The sequence below is a fragment of the Lampris incognitus genome, chromosome 11 (assembly GCF_029633865.1).
Source record: "Lampris incognitus isolate fLamInc1 chromosome 11, fLamInc1.hap2, whole genome shotgun sequence".
Lineage (NCBI taxonomy): Eukaryota > Metazoa > Chordata > Actinopteri > Lampriformes > Lampridae > Lampris > Lampris incognitus.
The window spans coordinates 8608344-8631336 of NC_079221.1; the positions used below are offsets into that span (position 1 = coordinate 8608344).

General features: G+C 42.9%; 1 protein-coding gene across 1 annotated transcript; it reads left to right on the forward strand.

Annotated features, from left to right (window-relative positions):
* The first annotated feature begins 2379 nt into the window (after nucleotides 1-2379).
* chaf1b (chromatin assembly factor 1, subunit B) lies at nucleotides 2380-22417 on the forward strand. Its single transcript, XM_056289846.1, is given in 15 exon segments — nucleotides 2380-2450; nucleotides 3622-3768; nucleotides 5415-5547; nucleotides 10673-10793; nucleotides 13594-13697; nucleotides 13804-13900; nucleotides 14050-14134; nucleotides 14241-14334; nucleotides 14581-14650; nucleotides 14758-14849; nucleotides 14950-15109; nucleotides 15625-16215; nucleotides 20770-20858; nucleotides 21753-21826; nucleotides 22394-22417. Coding segments are annotated over 14 exon segments (1860 nt in total). The 5' UTR covers nucleotides 2380-2450; nucleotides 3622-3642.
* Nucleotides 22418-22993: the final 576 nt, after the last annotated feature.

Here is a 22993-nt window from a genome sequence, read left to right on the forward strand (position 1 = left end):
CAAGGTCATTCTTCAGACTGTGGTTGAAGACCAAAGCCCCATTTCCTAAAACCGTCTTAAGGCTGGGATGATCTTAGTCCCATTGTTACTCAAGGTCATTTGTGCCTGAAGATGACTTTGGGAAAAGAATACCAGTCTAGTAGGGATTAATGTTGCAAATAATTTCATGTCACATACAAAGGGCATGTCTTGAAGTAAACTTCTTTAATTCTAAACAATCTGGGGCAATAATCCTCTTAAACATCTCAACATGTGCTTCTACACAATATAGTCAATAGTATGTTGTATGTCCCAGTAAGGGTTATCGTTGTCATTTTAACAAACAGTGAACACAGTGACTCGAAGAAAGTTCAACATGCAGAGCTTTACATTTTATGGGATGTTTCATAATAATTGGTCAAAATCTCTCAAGAATCAAACAAAAATATTTACTGAAAGTGAATAAAAATGTGAAACCAAAAACTATCTCAAAGGCAAACTTGACACAAACTATACAAGGCATTGTCTTTCCCCTATCAGGATCTCTCATTTTTAGAGTTTTACTGCCGAATATTCTGAAAAGCCCTTTGATGGACTGGCCGCCCGTCCAGGGTGCCTCCCCGCCTGCCACCCAACGACTTCTGGAATAGGCTCCGGCATCCCGCAGCCCCGATTGGGATAAGCGGCTTGGATAAAGGAGGGATGGAATCGATGCTGAATATTCCAGTTAGGTGATGAGCAACAAGTGGTATGAAACTGAAAAATTAAGCAGTAAAACTGCAAAGAAGGGAGCTGATCAGAATATTTGCATGGACAAGAAAAGATTTTTTTTTGGCATCCGTTGCCATGGTCATAAATTGCGCTGCTGAAATAAAGGGGATGTTGGAAAGACTCAAGATTGTGCTGGAGGCTGCCAGGAGATAGTTGGATGTCGCGGACATTTCTGGAGAAGACCTGTCACACTGCGTGAAGGATTTGCATCAGCTCAAAAAAAACTGGGTCTGGGTTAAAGAATGGATAATGTTATTAATGGGATCGTTCTGGATGGACAATATTAACCAGCATTCAGAAGCCCTAATGCCATATATACTCCTATACACTGATACTGTAGGTGGCGGTAATGGGCCTTAAAGATGGATGCCAACCGCCACTAAACAAAAAAAGTAATTTCGCAGTACTAAATTGGTCCCATTCACGACATTGTGCAGTCTACATTCCTGACCCAGTCTGAGTTGATGCAATTCCTTCCCGCAGTGTGACATCTAGATATTCTCCAGAAATGTCAAAAACATTCAAATATGTCGTCTTTATGTGTGCTTAATAATCCAAGTAAACCCCGGAAAGGGGAATCAGCTCATCTGGACACAGCGTTTATTGAGAGAAACGTTTCATCACTCAGCTAAGAGACCTCTTCTAGTCTTAACGGACTGCAGGTCCCTCGCCCTTATAAACAACACAGCGGCATAGCGACCGAAAACAACCATCGGTTTCATATACAAATTGCCCTGTAATACACAACCGAGGTCCAGTCTTTCCGGCAATTCCCCTCCAAAAGTCAAACACGGGACTACCGTCCTCCTTCCCCCTCCTCCTTCTTCTTGCCTCACAAACGCCTGCAACACACCGAAATAACCCAGCCTCTACTGACAGTGGCGCGCCACTTACGTATCACGCTCTTCTTCTCTGCTTTTAATTCGAGTGGAAAGCAAGTCACAGGGATCATTTATAAATACACTGATTTTAAGGACGCTTGGAGATACAATCAGGGATAACCATCCCACTTCTAGTTATCAAGGTCGATCGTACATCTCCCAAGTTTTTCCCCCCCTATGAACTTCCAGACGCCATGTGGGTCCTTCAAAATCCCGTCTTCTCTGGTCACAGCTTTCATCCCAATGAGATACTTTTTTAAAACATTTTATTTATTCATGTTGTATCGTGTGCATTTGTTGTTGTTTTTTTTAATTTTATTTACACTGCAACAATACAACGTCCGAGTTTCAGTGCAGGGGAGAGCCAACACGACGAGATAGTTCTCTGTTCTTCATGATCCACTAGAATCGCTTGAGCAATACGACGTATTCGTCTTCCTTTTCTCATTTGCAAACCCCCTCGTTCCTCGTTTTCGTTTCGAATTTCGCTCTCCGACGCCATTTCCCCCAGTTCATTGCCTCAACAGAAAAACGACATTTTATGAAAAAGAAGAAAAGAAAACACGACTGTCTATAAACCCGCAACATTCAAATAAAGGTTAAAAACCAAGCGCCCGCTGCTACTTTCTCTTCCGGTATTCCTATCCAATCGCTTCACCCAAGCGCCCTCTCTTTTCCTTGTTTCGGACCAATCACGTCAGCTTCCTGCACCGGAAGTTTTGAGTACGCGGTACGCGGGAGATCCACAAAGTGTTCAGGCGCTCGACGACAGGCTAAAGAGAGGGATAGCGATAAAACAGTATTTTAAAAGAAAACCAGGTATGAAACGTGTTTGCTGATACTGTAACTATAAGCCGCTAGCTAACCCCGTATGCGTTTGGTGGTATGTGGTTGTTACGTGCCGTCACATTTAACCCAGCCTATGCTAACTTGGCATAACATAACGATTCTATAAGGTTAGCTTAGTGGCGCACCAGTGTGCTGGCTAATGTAAAACAAGCCCCTGCCTTGGCAAAACCATCAGATGTCCATGTGCGTCAAAGACTCTAAATCGCCTTTATGTTAAATTGAAATATTCAGTGACAGTTGTATGATTATTGTCGTTGACAGTACATCGGTCATTTTTGGGCATCATATTTAGCCACATTAAAGTGCAATACGTTTTACATACTGAAAGTGCACGGATACAAGATCCTGCTGAAATAAGATCATGACAGACTTACAAGACGTAATCATGAGGCCAAGCAGGTGTTGCTCAGGAGGATGACGTATTGCTAATTTGGGGTTTGTGGTCTTGCCACCGCTGGAATCAAAGCCTCGTTTCTGTGACCCTTAACCCAGCGCTGTTTAGGTGGGACTCGAACCCCTAACATCTGCTGTGGTGGGCCTTGAATCCACTCAAACATTGTAATGTACCCCTCGTCATCCAAAAGACATGCATGTTAAGGTTAATATGCCTGCCTGTGCCCCTGACCAAGGCAGTGGAAAGAAGAACTGGAGTTGGTCCCCGGCCACTGCAACTGCCCACTGCTTCTATACAATAGGATGGGTTAAGTGCAGAAAACAAATTTCATTGTAACCATACAATGACAAAATAAAGTGGCTTTCTTCTACCAGTCACTTCATATACAGTACCAGTCCCTTCATTTACAGTACCAGTCACTTCATATACAGTACCAGTCATTTCATATAAAGTACCAGTCACTTCATATAAAGTTCCTCTTTCATTTGTATTGTGTAAACACAACATCCATTGCACGTTGTCTGTCTTGGGAGAGAGATTCCTCCTCTGTTGCTCTCCCTGAGGTTTCTTCCTATTTTTTCTCCCTGTTAAAGGGTTTTTTTTAGGGAGTTGTTCTTTATCTGATGAGAGGGTCTAAGGACAGGTTGTGTTGCTGTTAAGCCCACTGAGGCAAACTTGTAATTTGTGATATTGGGCTATACAAATAAATTTGATTTGATTCTTCTTATCGTTATTTGTTTTTCAAAGAAGCAGGTATCCTTAATTAGAATGAAGGTGGTGACGTGTGAGATTGTATGGCACAACAAGGAGCCGGTCTACAGCCTGGACTTCCAGTGCAACTCCGATGGTCGCATCCATCGGCTCGCAACAGCTGGGGTGGACACCGCTGTCAGAGTGAGTAATAAGCAAATGATCATATACGCTTGATTGAAGCCTTAGCAGTGAAAAGGTAGAGTAATGTATTTTATTGTTTTACATCAGTGGTTCTCAGTGTGGTCCTTGACTACCACTAGTATTGCCTCCAGTCAGCCTCCCTGATGAATAACTGGCAATTACAGGTGATTATATAATTAACTACTGGCAGGACAGAAAACCAGCAGTACTGATGGTGGTACCCGAGAACTGGATTGAGAAACTGGCTTGCATCAAGATGTGTTGCTTGGTCTTAAAATCCTTGGCAGAGAGATGTACGTAGGGTCTTGTATTATTACTAAGCATCGAGGTGAGAAGGAATAAAAGACCCAGACAGTATTGAGATAAGGGATTCACTGTTTACACTTGGAAGTAAATCCGTAACAAAAATGTACCATTGTGTCTTCAACAGAATTGCTTTACTTTCATTGCATAGTACTTTAAATGCACAGGAATTTGTCTCTATATGGCTGTGGACACATTTGAAATTTTGTTCCATTGTAACGTACAATAGATTATTCTATTGAAAATGAGAGTTTATATATCTTATTAAATAAGATTGTGACTGCAATATAGTTGCATCTGTAAGAAAAAATTGTGTTGGAGAGTTTACTGGTCAAGCCATGCCGCTTGCTGTTGTCTGTCTGTCTTTTTGTATGAGAGAACATCTCATAAATTTGTTTTTTTTTTTCAACAAGTACACATAAAATCCATTTAGTAGCCTACACTAGTAGATTTAGCAGACCTACGTATGTTCTACCAAGCAGCAAATAATATCTGTTTTAACTCAAATAATCAACTTGTTCTCATCTTTTATTTTATGGAATGAAGTATTAACATATGCAAGTCAGTGTAAACTGCGACCGTGATGTGATGCACTTTCCCAAAGTTATAAAGGAATTGTATAGATTGAGGGTTCCACTAGTGTAGTGTAGTTATATGAACTAGAATTAAATGCCTGAGATATGCTGAGTGGTGGAAAATAGGATGGATGTACAGGGGCTGAAAAGTGTCTTGTCATAAACTGCAAAGTAAAAAAAAAATGCTGCAAAGAAAGTATGTCTGACATGATTATAAAAATATTTCCCGATCAATAATTAACCGCTTTTAAATCAATATTGATGGTAGTATAAACGGTTCTATTAGATTTTTGGAAGGAAAATCTTGGGAGGGTTGTTTAAGTAAGCTGACAGCTATTGTAGGGATATTGTCCAGGTGATAGTTGGTCTTGGTCATAAAGAAAGCTGTGGTAAGGTGATATAATGTCAGGTAGAGAAATAAACACTATCCATTATTACCATTGTTCCTGGACCCCCTTGAAAATGGAATGGCTCATTTCAACGGGGGTTATCATTTTACAAAGTAAACACGTAAATAAATACATCAATTCACAAATTGCAAAGATGCAGGAAATCTTTGGTCCTGGTCTGACAAGCTTATTGAGTCCAGCAGTTGTTAACAAGAGGTTTTTCAAAACATCTAGTCGACCTGTGAAAATGTAGCAACATTTTGAATTTGGCTCCATTGACACTTTGGCCAGTAAATGGTAAGACATAGAGCTTCACACGTCCCAGCCTATTTAAAGTGTAGCCTACATTTAGTAATATTTTCTTCTGCTTCCCATACAGCTGTGGCGGGTAGAAATGGGCCCAGATGGAAAAGCAGTTGTGGAGTTGCTCTCTAACCTTGCCAGACACACAAAGGCCGTCAACGTCGTACGCTTCTGTCCTAAAGGCGAGCTGCTTGCCTCAGGAGGAGATGGTATGTCTCTCTCACTCACACACACACACACACACACACACACACACAAACCTCCTTCATTTAATGCCTGGTAGAGTTGCATTTAGTATGCTTGGTAAAACGGGATGGGTCTCATTCCAAAATTTTCTATATATCCATTTGAAAAAATTATTTTTGCCTCATATTTATGATTTAGGATTATCATATGTCTTGAAATACTATCTTTGTAACTGAAAACTTACATTATGGCTTATTTTCATTACTATTGTTTTCAAATGGTAAGCATAATATATGTCAAATGGGGAAAATTGGCACTAAGGAAAGCAATTCTTGATGTATAACAGAATCTGTATCTGGTGGATTCATTTTCTAATATAGAAACTTGATCTGATTTATATATATATAGCCTGTGGACACACACACACACACACACACACACACACACACACACACACACATATATATATATATATATATATATATATATATATATATATATATATATATATATATATATGTCCACAGGATGTTGCAATGAAACCTTCGATATAGAAAAAAGGGCTCAACAATTCAGGAGCAAAGATACGTATATTTTATAGCTCAAAGTTGTTAAATGGCTTTTGTGCGCAGTGCACTTTGAACTACTATATATATATATATATATATATATATATATATATATATATATATATATATAAAATCCAGTGAGTCAAGTAAATTCTTTATGAGACAGTACAAGCCTGTTTCATGCCATAATGATTGATGATAATTGATGATAATATTGACATAATGATTGATGAGCTGAGCTGGGCTGGGTTGGGCTCGAACCCAGGACCCTCTTGCTGTGAGGCAACTGCGCTAACCACTGCGCCACCATGCCGCCAATAGGCTCTATTATCACCATGACCCTGAGAGCAGGTTAAGCGATTTGGATAATGGATGGATGGATATATATATAGTATATACAAACCCCAATTCCAATGAAGTTGGGACGTTGTGTAAAACGTGAAAAAAAACAGAATAGAATGATATGCAAATCCTTTTCGACCTATATTCAATTGAATACACTACAAAGACAAGATATTTAATGTTCAAACTAATAAACTTTATTCTTTTTTGCAAATATTCACTCATTTTGAATTTGATGCCTGCAACACGTTTCAAAGAAGCTGGGACAGGGGCAACAAAAGACTGGGAAAGTTGAGGAATGCTCAGAAAACACCTGTTTGGAACATTCCACAGGTGAACAGGTTAATTGGAAACAGGTGAGTGTCATGATTGGGTATGGAAGGAGCGTCCCCGAAAAGCTAAGTCATTCACAAGCAAGGATGGGGCGAGGTTCACCACTTTGTGAACAACTGCGTGAGCAAATAGTCCAACAGTTTAAGAACAATGTTTCTCAACATACAATTGCAAGGAATTTAGGGATTTCATCATCTACAGTCCATCATATCATCAAAAGATTCAGAGAATCCAGAGAAATCTCTGCACGTAAGCGGCAAGGCCGAAAACCAACATTAAATGCCCGTGACCTTCGATCCCTCAGGCGGCACTGCATTAAAAACAGATCATTCTGTAAAGGATATTACCACATGGGCTCAGGAACACTTCAGGAAACCATTGTCAGTTAACACAGTTTGGCGCTACATCTACAAGTGCAAGTTAAAAGTCTACCATGCAAAGCCAAAGCCATATATCAACACCACCCAGAAACTCTACCGGCTTCTCTGGGCCCAAGCTCATCTGAGATGGACTGACGCAAAGTGGAAAAGTGTGCTGTGGCCTGACGAGTCCACATTTCAAATTGTTTTTGGAAATCATGGACGTCGTGTCCTCCGGGCTAAAGAGGAAAAGGACCATCCAGATTGTTATCAGCGCAAAGTTCAAAAGCCAGCATCTGTGATGGTATGGGGGGTGTGTTAGTGCCCATGGCATCATGGGTAACTTGCACATCTGTGAAGGCACCATTAATGCTGAAAGGTACATACAGGTTTTGGAGCAACATACTATGCTGCCATCCAAGCGACGCCTTTTTCAGGGATGTCCCTGCTTATTTCAGCAAGACAATGCCAAGCCACATTCTGCACGTGTTACAACAGCGTGGCTTCGTAGTAAAAGAGTGCGGGTGCTAGACTGGCCTGCCTGCAGTCCAGACCTGTCTCCCATTGAAAATGTGTGGTGCATTTTGAAGCCCAAAATACAACAATGGAGACCCCGGACTGTTGAGCAACTGAAGTCGTACAACAAGTAAGAATGGGAAAGAATTCCACCTACAAAGCTTCAATAATTAGTGTCCTCAGTTCCCAAACGCTCACTGAGTGTTGTTTAAAGGAAAGGTGATGTAACAAAGTGGTGAACACGCCCCTGTCCCAGCTTTTTTGGAACGTGTTGCAGGCATCAAATTCAAAATGAGTGAATATTTACAAAAAAAACAATAACGTTTATCAGTTTGAACATTAAATATCTTGTCTTTGTAGTGTATTCAATTGAATATAGGTCGAAAAGGATTTGCAAATCATTGTATTCTGATTTTATTTACATTTTACACAACATCCCAACTTCATTGAAATTGGGGTTTGTATATACATACATACACACACGCACAAACACACATGCATAGTCAGCACGTTGATATTATGTTTTCACTATACTGTACAGTAGGGCTGTGCAATTAATCTAATATTGATCGCAATCACCATTTTGGCTTCCCACAATTAAATGAACACCATCGACTGTGATATTGATGTTTAAAACGCATGCTCCGCTCATAGAACGCTCCACTGCATATCGAATCAAGCGCTTCCTGAACCAACTGCCAGGCCAATCACAGCTGTTGCCTCTGAGCGTGCCCCCTGCGGTGGCAGCATGTGCAAGCATTTCCTGGATGTTGTGGCTGCAGTCCAGAGTAGAAGAGTCAAAGGAAAATCAAATGTCTGGAGCAGAAGACGAAGAGCTAGTCCCTCGAAACATCATCAGCTGCCGTGGAATTGTGTATGCACCTCAAAGCAACACAACTAACCTGTTCAGTCACCTGAAAAAACACTACAAACTGCAGTAAGATGAATGCATGAAGGTCAAGAAGAATAACGTCGCTGACGTTACCTCACTGAATCCCCGTCCTTGTCCAACGTCAACGCAGACATCTATAACAGCGAACCTCTACAGCTCATCACTATCCGTCCAGCTCCCAAAGACAGACTGAAATAACCAATGCAGTCATATTCCATTTGGCCAATGACATGTGTCCAATAAACACTGTGAGCAATGACAGCTTCAGGAAAGTGGTCAACACACTAGACAAAAGATATATGATCCCCTCACACAATTATATCGCCAAAGTGGAGCAATAACCTGCGCTGTATGCAAAACGTCGAGGGAAAATAGGGATGTCACAGCTGTCGAGTACTTTACAACTGTCACTGACAGGCCAAACAGAACAATGGCGCCATACTTGAGCCTGACAATTCATTACATCGACGGTGATTTTAAAATGAATAGTCGATGCTTGCAAACGTCATTTTTCCCACAAGACTGTACAGGAGAATCAATTGCCCAGGGACTGAGGGCAGTGACGGTCTCTTGGAGCTTGGGGGAGGAGAGACTTGTCCGCGTTACGACAGACAACAGATCAAATGTTGTGACAGCAGCTTCTCTGAATAAATGGATGAGGCTCCGGTGCTTTGGCCACAGGCTCCATCTAGCAATAGGTGAGTAGCAGGATATATTTAAAAAATAAAGGTAAAAAAAGCACATGTAATTAATTGAAATATTTTGTGTAATCTGTGAAGATTAATTTTATGTAATCTGGTGATTGTGTTAATTTGTGTGAATACTTTGTTAATAACAATCGTAATATAACAATAATATGATGGGGGATTGTTTATTACATATGTATGGCTGCAGATGCTTCAAGTTTACATATGAATCTCTCATGTTCTTTTTTAGAGAATGCAATGACAGGTCCTTGGATTGACCATGCAGTGGGCCTCTGAAAAAGATGGTGAACAGTTTCTCCTACAGCTGGAGGCGTAAAAAAGAGCTAGCAGAGGCACAAAGGATAAAGAAATACGAATTTGGTATTCATATTTTTTTTACCAAGGAGATGGGCCCAACTGATCCCTACGTTGAGACTGCTGAGGATGCACCCACTTCAAAGAAAAAGAAGCCTTTGGGGAACTTCTCCAAGATCGCTGAGGGACCCACACCAAGACCCCACCAGGAAAAACAAGTGGCACGGTGGCCCAGTGTTGCCTCACAGCAAGAAGGTCCTGGGTTCGAACCCCAGGCCGTCCCAGGTCCTTTTCTCTATGGAGTTTGCATGTTCTCCCCGTGTCTGCGTGGGTTTCCTCCGGGTGCTCTGGTTTCCTCTCACTATCAAAAAGACATGCATGTTAGGGTTAATACTCCTGTCTGTGCCCCTGAGTGAGGCAACGGAAAGAGGAATTGAAATTGGTCCCGGGCGCTGCAGCTGCCCGCTGCTCCTATGCAATAAGGATGGGTTAAATGCAGAGAACAAATTTTTCTTACCTACGCTTTGGTAACCTTGACCGTGAGGAGGACCCGCTGGACTGTAGGAGGGAACACCGGGAACTCTACCTGCGACTCAAAACTGGCAAAAAAGTACTTGTGCATTCCAGCCAAAACCCATCAGAGAGGGTTTTAAGCACTGGGGGAAATGTAGTGACCTGCCTTTGCTCATCTCAAGCCAGAAAATGTTGACAGGCTGTTTTTTCTTGTCAAAAACCTGTAAACACTATGTTACTGCCTTTTCCGCACAGGCTGTAATAGTTTTCATTTGGTGGCATTCTGTGATGGCATATTTATTTTTAGTTATCCTATATTTTGGGTACAATTTTATTTATATTTTGCTTCTAGGAGATGCACTGAATTCAGGTGAATAAGTCTTATTTTGACGCAAAGATTTGCTAATTGCAGGAATGCAGTACAACATGGAAGTGAAAGCAGTGCTCTGTTTATTTAAATGTGAAAGTTCAATAAAAATATTTTGTCCCTAAACCAATGACTAATCGTGATCTCAATATCGGTCAAAATAATCGTGAGTATCATGCAGCCCTGCTGTACAATGAGCTTTACTGTGGTAATTTGTCAGTGCTAAATTGTTCGTATTTTGATCCGTATGGTGTAGATGCTGCCATCCTTCTGTGGAAATTGAATGACAGTAAAGAACCAGAGCAGGCCCCGGTATTCCAGGAGGAGGAAGATGCTCAGCTCAACAAGGAGAGCTGGACTGTCGTCAAGACACTAAGGTTAGCAACAACCAACTTATGCTACTCTTAATAAGTCTGTTTCCGTTTAAAAAAATGTGTTTTTACCTTCTTGCAGACTCGGGTGTAAATATCCATTCTCTGGGTTTGTTTGTTTTTTTTTTATTTTGAGTCACATCTTGCTCCCATTTGTGCTTTGTTTCTGTGTAACAAACAAACCGGCCTTTTCATGGTCATGGCCCTGGAATATCCCAGTATGTTGATCCCAATCTTTCCCCTGGCAGTGTCCCATACAACTGCCTTCTGCACCAACCCAACAGCCCTACATATACATATGTTGGGGTACTTTCATAATGGTCCCTGCTGAGAGCTATACCCTTTGACTTGATCATGTTTATATTCCATGTTACCAAAGGACTGAATCCCTCAGTGTGTTTGTTGTTTGCCAACAGATTTCTTTTTCAGCTTGAATGGAAGTGAGACCTTTAATTTTATTTTTTTTCGGATCTTTTTCTCCCAAATTGTAACCAGCCAATTACCCCACTCTTCCGAGCTGTCCCAGTCGCTGCTCTACCCCCTCTGTCAATCTGGGGAGGGCTGCAGACTACCACATGCGTCCTCTGATACATGTGAAGTCATCAGCCGCTTCTTTTCACCTGACAATGAGGAGTTTCGCCAGGGGGATGTAGCACGTGGGAGGAGCACGCTATTCCCCCCAGTTCCCCCTCCCCGCCGAACAGGCGCCCCAACCGACCAGAGGAGGCACTAGTGCAGTGACCAGGACACACACCCACATGCAGCTTCCCACCCGCAGACACGGCCAATTGTGAATTGTGTCTGTAGGGACGCCCGACCAAGCCGGAGGTAACACGGGGATTTGAACCGGCGATCCCCGTGTTAGTAGGTAACGGAATAGACCGCTACGCTACCTGGACGCCCCGAAACCTTTTTTTGGTTTGTTTATTTTTTCAGAATAATATTAAGTATTGTTTTCTTCTCTTTTGCCACTTCTGCATCATCTCAACTTTGTAAATACCACTCTTTCATGGCAAATTTCTATCACACTGTTGCGCAGGGAGGTTAGATAAGGCAGGGTGGGCTGGGCTCTCAACACTGCTGAACCACAGACTGGCCCAGGGTCTTAAAATCATCCAAACAAGGGTCAGTTCTGGGTTCAGCTCATCTCATCCATTTAATCCTGACAGGATCCGGGTGTCTCACCCAATGTAAACGTGTCTGTTTGCCTTTAATCTCCCGGGACTACCACCTTTTTCAGACATTTGTTATTGAACTGATTCTACACAACGTTAGACAAAGTGTTGAGGTGTATGGTCATAATGGAGCCATTATGCTACATTAATGTTGCAGCCTACTTATTTGAAGCAGATGCCTCCGCTCTTACAACGATAAGTTGTCACTTAATGATAATAATAATAATCATTACATTTATATATAGCGCTTTTCTAGACACCCAAAGCGCTTCACATTGAAGGGGGTAACTCACTTCAACCACCACCAATGTGTAACACCCACCTGGGTGATGCACAGCAGCCATTTTGCACCAGAACGCTCACCACACAACAGCTTGGGGTGTAGAGAGAGGAATCATTGAGCCAATTACATGGGGGGATGATTCGGTGGCCAGATGGAGAGAGCCAGGTTGGGAATTTTGCCAAGACACCAGGAAATGCCCTTCTCTTTGCGGTAAGTGCCATGGGATCTTTATTGACCACCATGAGTCAGGACCTCGGTTTAACGTCTCGTCCGAAGGACAGCATCTCCTACAGCACTGTGTCCCCGTCACTGCACTGGGGCATTGGGATTTGATATTTGTTGATTTTATTATGACCAGAGGGTAGACTGCCCCCTACTGGCCCAACAACACCGCTTCCAGCAGCAACACAGTTTTCCCGGGAGGTCTTCCATCCAAGTACTAGCCAAGCCCATACCTGCTTAGCTTCCGTCATTTGGCAGAGCCAGGGTACAGGGTGCTATGGCTGCTGGCGTTTGGCTGTCCCCAGTGTGTCAGTAGTCAGTGGTAGCATTCCTGCCCTTGACATTGTTGCTACAAATCAAACACACTCTTCTGAACTTTTGTGCACTTCCAAACTCGGTGCCATCGGTGGAGCACTTAAAAATGTTTTTGCCGCAAAGTTCAAGGCATTACTAGCTTGCTTTGATCTATACGTAGTGTTCAAACCCTTAGGTACCTCTTCCTAATATGATCTTACACCCAGTTTCACTGCCCAGAGCAGCCTCGATTCCCTCAAATTATGCTTTTCATCCTCATTTGACTTCTTTTGTCTGTTTTTGAGCGAAGCTGTTTTTGAGAACTGATTGCCATTGACTGGATGGATGTCCTTTGGCTAGCGGACCGGTTTGAATACACACAGGACACCGCTGTGCATGAATAATTCTGCAGCATAGCAGCTCTTGACCCCTGACACATACTGCCAAACTCTGTTGAAAGATGTTAAAATATTTTTTCATGCCCATCATTCAAACACATTATCAAGTCTTGCCCAAGCTTAAAAATATTCTTCTTTAACCTGTGATCTCCTCTTTATATGCACTTCATGAAGTGAATTTGTTGAAGTCAACAAGGGAACATCGCTTTCGCCTGGATTCACATTGCCAGTCTATTTCAAGGCAAAAGCAGACTACCTTGTTTTTGTTTGTACAATCATTGTATTTAGAAACGGTGCAACTTTTTTTGGACATTGTGATTGAACATTCAAGGCTAGTCATATACACTACAGAACATTGTTGGAGTTAATAATTGGTCTTGCTATGCTGATAATTTTCTTTGAGGTTATTGAACTGAGAAATATCTTGTTTGTAGGGGACACATCGAGGATGTTTATGACATCTGCTGGACTCCCGATGGAAATTTCATGGTATCTGGTTCTGTGGACAACACAGCTATCATGTGGGATGTCACCAAAGGTTTGATAAGCATTTTTGTGTTATTTAAGTATTTCTGCAACACACATGCTCAGTGCACTGTAAAATATTTGAAGTAATAGAAATTGTTTACCGGTTTTCTTTTCAGGCCAGAAACTGTGCATCCTCAATGATCATAAGAGCTATGTGCAGGGGGTGACCTGGGATCCTCTGGGACAATATGTTGTCACTCTCAGCTGTGACAGGTAGCGAATAACCCGACTCTGCATTCTCTTTCAGACTGCTCTCAGCCATTCTATAATAAATCAGTTCTGTAATGAATATATCATCTGCTTGTTTGTCGGCTAGTGCCAATCCCTGATCTGTTTGTTTCTGTGTTTGCACTCCTGATCAGAGTGATGCGTGTGTACAGCACACACACCAAGAAGAAGACCTACAGCGTCAGTAAGATGTGCTCAGGATCACCAGGAGAGGGAGAGGTCAGTGGATCGGCATGTTTACCAGAGTACATGAGCCCAAATTTCAAAGTCCGCTGTTGGATGTGTTGCACACTTTCTTTTCTTAAAACTGCACTTTTCTTTGCAGGTCAAACATTACAGAATGTTCCATGATGACAGTATGAGGTCGTTCTTTAGGCGCCTTTCCTTCACACCAGATGGATCATTCTTGCTCACCCCAGGTATGTGTGCAGTTAAACACACTGTCTGTGAATGTTCTCATTCATCCAGGTCATGGTTATCCAAAGGAGTTGAATCAAGTGCAACTGGACTTGATATACCAAGTCCAGTTGCACTTGATTCAGTTAAACACACTGAAACTTCAGTACTTTTACACCAGGGGCTCCTTATGGAAATGTACTGTGTGATATACTTTGTGAATAGAGGCCATGGTAAGAAACTCGCTGTCCCCTTTTTTATGTCTACAGCTGGGTGTGTGGAGGCAGGAGAAAACATCACAAATACCACCTATATCTTCTCCAGGAAGAGCCTCAAAAGGTGACTATTGTTGTGGAATGGGGAAGTAACAGATCCCTCAGATTGTCAATGCTTTGTGCAGTAACATTGGGGCTGGGGGTGCTAATCTTTCCAACTCTGTGTTGTAGGCCTATAGCCCACTTGCCCTGTCCAGCTAAAGCTACCTTGGCTGTGCGCTGCTGCCCTGTCTACTTTGAATTGAGGACCAAAAAGGGAGAAGGCAAGGGCAAATATCCTCCATCTGCTTAGAGTACAACACTAGATCAGTGAATTGAACATTTGTTCACCCTGTCTGTTCCCCCGCTTGCTCTTTTCCACAGATGGCTCTATCCAGGCTCTGCCCAACATATTCCAGCTACCATATCGCATGGTGTTTGCAGTGGCATCTGAGGACTCAATCTTTTTATATGACACACAGCAGACTCTTCCCTTTGGCTTGGTGTCCAACATCCATTACCACACGCTCAGTGACATCACCTGGTAAACTAGCACAACTTCCTCTTTTGTCTTTTGTTTCTGAGTAATTTTTTTATACTATAAACTGCTTTGGAATAGAATTCATCTTAAACTTGGATAAACTTTTCAACTTTATGCACTTTCCAAAAAACCCTGTATAAATCCACAGTGCAGGAAAATTGCTTTCTTTTGCATGCATCAAAAAAGTCGTAAAAAAAGCCCCATCAAGGTACTAAAATAAAAGAACATGTTACATTGCCACATCCATACATTATCCAAACCGCTTATCTTACACAGGGTTGCGATGACATTGCCACATATTTTCAAGCTGTAGTGTATTTGACAGGTTTTTAAATTTCTGTTTCTGATTTTAAATTTCTGTTTGATATTATTGCCAACTGTCATTGGCAACAAATTTGGAACTGGGTTCACCACTCTCTTATGAAAATGAAGGCTTTAAGGTGTCATGACTATGAGTCATCATATTGTTACATGCTAGCCATTTACGTTTCGCTCTTTTCATCTCGTATCCTGTTTAGGTCTCGGGATGGTTCCTTCCTGGCAGTGTCCTCCACGGACGGCTACTGCTCCTTCCTGTCCTTCTCCCCTGGAGAGCTGGGCACACCTCTCAAGGAGCCCCCTGCCTTGGAAGTCTTGACTGCGGCCAGCGTCTCCGATAAAAAGGGCAAGAAGTCTGGACAGGCCAGGACAGTCTCTCCAGTACCCCAGCCTCCAGCCACTGCCCCGAGCCCAACATCCCAAACCAGTCTTGGCAAGGATGCCCCTTCCACACCCCTGTCTTCTCGTGGCTCCCCTGAAAAGAAGGCCCCCACAAGTGGCAAGACTAAACCTCAGCCCCGAAGGATCACCCTCAACACCCTTGAGGGCTGGGGGAAACCCTCCACTCCTAAAGCAACAGCTTCTGCACCTCACACCCAAGCCTCTGGAGGCACCAATGCTCCCGCTACCCCCCAGCCACACCTCACCGCGCTCACTCCTACCAGCTCCTCCACAGCCCAGCAGCAACCCGCCTCCCTCACACCGTCAACCCCAAAAATCCATAACAACGCCAATACCCCTGGACCCAGCGATCCTAAAGATGCCAGTGACTCCAAGGGCCTCAAACCAAGGTAAGGGAGGTGGCAAAACAGCATTGTCACATCTGTTTGAGAGTGTATATGGAAATGAGAGGGATGTTGGAGGTTGTTATGGTTGGGGTGGATGTTGTGCGTTGCTGTAGTGAACCATTTCTTAATCACAAGGGGCTTTCACTGTCACCATCTAAGTCTCTGAGGGCACTTGCAATAAATTGTGTGTGTGAGCCGCAGAAAGTTGAATCAGTTCATCTGGAGACAGCGTTTAGTGGGAGAAACGTTTCATCAGTCATCCAAGTGACTTCGTCAGTCTCAGCTGTCTGCAGGTATCCCCCAACCTTATAAACAGCACAGTTGCATAACGACAGAAACCAACGATTGATTTCATATGCAAATTGACCATTAACTAGCGTTTCAATGACCATGTGTGCTATTCACAGAGGATTGGGCAATAGTTGCCATCACAGCATTGTAAGATGGCGACAGATATACTCTTAGCCACGGTAATCATCAACATCTTACAATGCTGTGATTGCAACTATTCCCCAATCCTCTGCGAATAGTACACATGGCCGTTGAAACTCTAGTTAATGGTCATGGCAATTTGCATATGAAACCGTTCGTTGTTTTTGGTCGTTATGCCACTGTGTTTTTTATAATGCTGGGGGTACCTGCAGTCAGTTTATACTGAAGAGGTCACTTGGATGAGGGATGAAACGTTTCTCTCAATAAATGTCTGCGGATGAACTGATTCAGCTGTCTGTGATTACCTTGCCTGGATTACTGAGCATACATGAAAACATTTTGTGTGTGTCAGCGTTATCTTTGCTGTTGCACGCTATGTTTTTCATATTAAATCAGTGTTTCACTGAGTTGGGGGTTCAGTCAGTCAGTGAAATCGAATCAAGACAAGGCTTCTTATTCAGCACTAATGTTAATGTAAAGTCAGAATATTCTCTGATGTTAAGGAGCCTTTGCTCTGGGGCGTGTGCTCTCCAAGGCTGCAGTGTTACACAGTAAATATGCAAAAGCTCTAATTCCTATTCAAATGCTAGTTGGTGCTTTGCACCAGGATGAGGAACTAACTGCACACAGTCACACAGAAAGTTGATTCAGTTCATCTGGACGTGTTTATTGAGAGAAACGTTTCATCGCTCATCTAAGTGACCTCTTCAGTCTCAGCTGGCTGCAGGTTTCCCCCAGCCTCATAAACATTACAGTGGCATAACGACTGAAAACAACAATCGGTTTCATATGCAAATTGCTGTTAACATTAACTAGTTACAGTGGCAATAATAATTAATAATAATCATTACATTTATATAGTGCTTTTTTAGACACCCAAAGCGCTTCACATTGAAGGGGATAACTCACTTCAACCGCTACCAATGTGTAGCACCCACCTGAGTGATGCACGGCAGCCATTTTGCGCCAGAACGCTCACCACACATCAGCTTGCGGTGGAGAGGGAGGAATCATTGAGGCAATTACATGGGGGGATGATTAGGTGGCCAGATGGAGAGAGTCAGGTTGGGAATTTTGCCAGTACACTGGGGAACCTCCTACTGTTTGCGATAAGTGCCATGGGATCTTTAATGACCACAGTGAGTCAGGACCTCGATTTAACATCGCATCCGAAGGACGGCATCTCCTACAGCACTGTGTCCCTAGTGTCCCCATCACTGCACTGGGCATTGGGATTTGATATTTGTTGTTGTGAACTAGAAGGGAGACTGCCCCCTACTGGCCCAACAACATCGCCTCTGGCAGCAACTCAGTTTTCCCAGGAGGTCTCCCATCCAAGGACCAGCCAACCCCATACTTGATTAGCTTCTGTCATTTGGCAAAGCCAGGGTACATGCCGACAATGTGTACTGTTCACTGAGGGTTGGGAGTGGTTGCAATCACAGCATTGTGAGATGGTGATAGATGTACACTTAAGACCTCCCCCACGGTTCAGTGATGGTCGTTCCCTCCTCACATAGATGGCCTCTTTAACTCCCCGTTTAAACCAGCATTCCTCCCTATCAAGGATGTGCACGTCCTCGTTCTTGAAGGAGTGGCCACTGGCCTGTAGATGGGTGTAGACTGCGGGCAGAGTCCTGGCCTGACACGTTAGCTCTTCCGTGTTGTGCCATCTTCTTGGCCAGTGTCTGTTTGGTTTCCCTGATGTAGAAGTCACGGCAAGCCTCCTGGCACTTAACAGTGTACACTATATTGTTTTGTTTGTGCTGGGGGACCCGATCCTTGGGGTGGACCAATTTCTGGAGCAGCGTGTTTTGGGGTTTGAAAGCAACTGAGACGTGGTGTTTGGAAAATACACATCTCAACTGTTCCGACACTCCCACCACATACGGAATCACCACTGGTTTACACTTAGGCAGCTGTTGTCCTTCTTCTCTCTTCGATCGGCTGGTGCACTGTTTGGGCGTCTTCCTGCCTTTGACAAACCCACAGTTAGGATAACCACACTTAACCAGGGCCTGTTTAATGTGGGATTTCTCCTCTTCCCGACTGCTGTGTCAGTAGGGACATTGTCAGCTCGGTGGTACAGCGTCCTGATGACTCCTAGTTTGTGTTCCAGTGGATGATGAGAGTCAAACCTTAAGTACTGATCAGTATGTGTTGGTTTATGATAAATATCAACAGTCAAATGACCCCCATCACCAATTGCAATGTCACAGTCTAAGAAGGCTAACCTGTCATTTTTCACCTCCTCCCTGGTGAGCTCGATGTGGTTGTCCACAGAGTTAATGTGGTGGGTGAAATGTGGTACATCCCGAGATTTAATTTTAACCCAGGTGTCGGCCACAAATCTGAACCAATGGCTAGGTGGTGTCCCTGGATAGGACATCAGAGCCCTCTTCTCCACATCTTTCTTATACATGTTGGCTACTGTAGGTGATACTGGGAAACCCACTGCCCCCTGTAGGTGAAGTATGTGGACTGAAGACAGCTTCAGGAGCAGACACACTTGGTTAGTGTTAAGGGTGGTCCCATTGCTAAGGAAGGGGTTGTTTTGTAATTTCATATGGACCACCTCCACTGCTTCATCAACAGGACCGCACGTGAAGAGAGACGTAACATCATAAGAGACCATTGTTTCATCCCCCTGCGTAATGATGTCCCTCACCTTATCCTCAAAATCCATAGTGCTCTGAATGTGATGTTCAATACTTGCCTACCAACGGGTCAAGAATAGATGCCAGAAACGTATGCCCCTTTTCCACTACATGGTACTGGCTCGACTCGACTCGCTTCTGTGTCGTTTTCCATCACCGACAGACCACGGCGTGGATTTTTGGCTCTCTTAATTTTTTCAATTTCCAAATGTACTTTTAAGATAAAGCCGCTTCGACGGCTTCGGTATTTAAAAATGCCGGGCGATATCCCGTGCGTGCATTGGTGACGCAAAATGACGCAGTGATGCAGAATTACATATTGACGCGTTTCTCTGACCAATTAGAGGTCTGCGTTGATTTTGGTACCCGCTCCAGTTTTTTTGGAGCCTTGATAAAGGCGGTACCAGAAAAGTGGTGACAGTTACCAAAATGCCGGTACTTTCCAGTGATGGAATATGAAAAAAGGGCGAGTCGAGTCGAGCCGGTACCATGTAGTGGAAAAGGGGCGTTAGAGATGTTACAGGTTAATCAGTACATCTGTACATGTTTCACCATCTCACAATGCTGTGATTGCAAACATTCCCAAATCCTCTGTGACTAGTACACATTGCCATTGTAATGCTCATTAATGGTCACGGCAGTTTGCATATGCAACCGATCGTTGTTTTCGGTCGTTATGCGGCTGTATTGTTTATAAGGGTGGTGGTACCTGCGGTCAGCTGAGGCTGAAGAGGTCACTTAGATGAGCGATGAAACGTTTCTCTCAATAAACATTGGGTCCAGATGAACCGATTCCACTTTCCGTGATTTTCTGATCTGGATTATTAAGCGTGCATCAAGACATCTCCACACAGGGCTTACTTTATTTACCTACCCATCACATGGAAGGGATATACTCACAGAAGTGAGTGGGGTATAGATATTTAATTTTAATGCAAGAAATACCTTTTTTATAGTTTGAGTGATATTTTAGAGAAGGTGGCTCTATTGCAAGCAGTTGTCGCCAGTTCAGTCTTTCTTTTGTTGGTTTTAAATGTGCTCACAACCGGCAGCGAGAACAAAGCCCTGTCTGGTTGGGGGGTCTGAGGGGGGGTTTGTTAGACCCCCCACTGGTTATAAAATGATGATCTCCCTGAAAGGCTGCACACAAACAATGGCGGGCCGGCATGTCGTTGTGTTTGGGTTTCTAAACATGTGTCTTCCTGTGCCTAGTTTAGAAGTAGACCATAGTCAGGCCCAGATTAGAGGGTCAAATGCAGTGCATCCGTGATGACTGTTATCTCAAAGCCTTTGTATTTTCTTCTGCTCTTCATTCTTTCTTCCATACTGTGTATTTTTGTTATTACTGTTCAGTCATATTTAAGTAGCCTGTATGCATGCTCACTTGAGGGGTTAATAAACACAGCATAGAGAATAAGACGTTCTCTGAAGACTACATCAGCGCGCTTCCTCTTTTGTTTGTTTCTAGACGAATATCTTTGACTCCTGTCGCGTCCAGAGCTCCAGCTGCCGCGTCACTCTTCAGAACACCCTCCTCCACTGAAAAGGCCAAACACGGTCAGTATACCTTGCAAGGGATTTTATTTATTTATTAATCATAGAGCTGAAGTGACGGCGCTGTGGTCATTAAGGGTCAAATCCAACTCTTTACGTCTTTTAACTGAAATGATTTCTTGAGGTATCACATGACTGGGGATTTACGTAATGGTAACATGGATCTGTTGGTCTATGGATCTGTTGGTCTAATATCTTTGTTAAAATGGTTGTGCACCAGAAAACCCAACTGTATCTGGTTTGATAGCAAACAGTGACCACACCAGATACTGGGTACTCTGGTTTCCTGATGAAGACTGCTATGGTCAACATGTTGCTCACTACTACTAAACGAAGGAACTTCAGTTGCAGTGTTTGGATAACTTCATCGTTTCTCATCTTCATTGAGTTCTTTATAACGTATAGTCTCGACTTAGCGCTGGTTAGACGTACAACCTAATTCTTTTATACAATTTTGGAGGTGACATAGGAAGGAGAAAAAAAAATTCAGTTCTCTTGCAACAGTTGCGATGGACATTCTTGCAGTTAGCATCTTGACTGCACACTACCGAGAAAAAACTGCTAATTTTAGATTGGCCTTTTGTTACCTCATCCATAAGATGGATCAATCTGTTGGACCAGCGTCTTCATAAACCAAATCTGTGAAGTGGATGGATATGATGCAACAATGCTGCACTGATACATGCAGCATTGTTTTGGTGGATAAAAAGCTTATTAAATCAGCTGGAACAGAACCTCAGGTGACACCACACTAACTGCACTGCTCACCTCATTGAAGCCACTTTGAGTACTGTCCTGCCGTATACAGTAGTAATGATAATATATGTGCTATACTATGTATAATCTGACTATCATACATAACCCTTCTCATTGAGTCCAACGTTTGTATCCCTCCAGAGCGCCCATCTCCACCCTCTGATCCGGTGTGCCTGCCTCCTGAGTCCAAACGCCCCAAGACCAACAACATTTAAGTCAAAACCAGTGTCGTTCAACCCTTGGGCTTCCCCTGGATGTTCTGTGGTACTGTGTAGACAGGATAGGAGTCGATATCTTACACTCTTATGTACCCCAGAGACTGGTGTGCAGACAGCACATCTTTAATACAAAAACACCATCAGGCCTCATTGTCAGTGTCACACTGCAGTACAGTAAACTTCTGTTCTGCATTATATTGTAACATGCCTGCACTTCAGCTAGGAAACGGTAGAAGCCCCGGCTGGGCTCTGATTACTCATAATCGGTTTGTGGTAAACGGCTTATATGAATTGTTTCCTCTTGTATTTGTGATTTTTATATATATATAAACAGCCATCTATAGTATATTTTGATTTGGGCGACATTTTGATACTAAAATGCTGTAAAAAAAATAGATTTGTTGTCTTTCTCTTTCATCTCATTGAGTGATGCAGTTGTGAAACCAGAGCTGAACTTCAAACTTAGAGGGCATAAAAACTGTCAAGTGTGTCAGGGTTCAGTGGTTTGTTTGTGTTTTGAATGGTGTCCTACATTGTTTTGCTGTGTATTTGCTTCCCCACCAGAAACCGCAAGATGCTTTGGCTTAACGAAACGGCTCAAAGCGTTATCAGATGCCGAGATTTGTAATTTTCTGTTGAATAAACACACATTTCACTTTGATTTATGTGGTTAAACTCGGCAGTACGATGACCGCTGTAGATCGTATCTAGTGCGTAGTTGCTGGAGACGCTTGTTTTTGACTCAGTTTGTAACTCCTGTATTAGAGAAGAAAGGATCGCTCAGGGGTAACCTTTGTGTCAAAAGAAGAGAGTAGTTGTTTTATTAAGGGAGATAAGGTGTAACTTATCTTAACCATATTGGTAAAACCTATTGAGTGAGTAGCCCACAGTATTGAAGTTCAGCAGAGATGACTGTATTTGAGAGTAGAGTTTGCTGAGTGGTTTATGCCCATGTGCTTATGGCTGATTTGTCAGTAGGTTTATTACACAATTCAAAGCAATAAGACCAAGATGTAAAGTTGGTGCCAAAAAACAAATCTTACATGCAAAATACTGTGATTTTTAGTCAGACTATCCACATCATAGTTGTCCTATCACTTAAGACTATTAGCTTAGTTGGAATTTGTGTACTAGTGTCCCTGTTCATCTTGACTGTTCACCAAC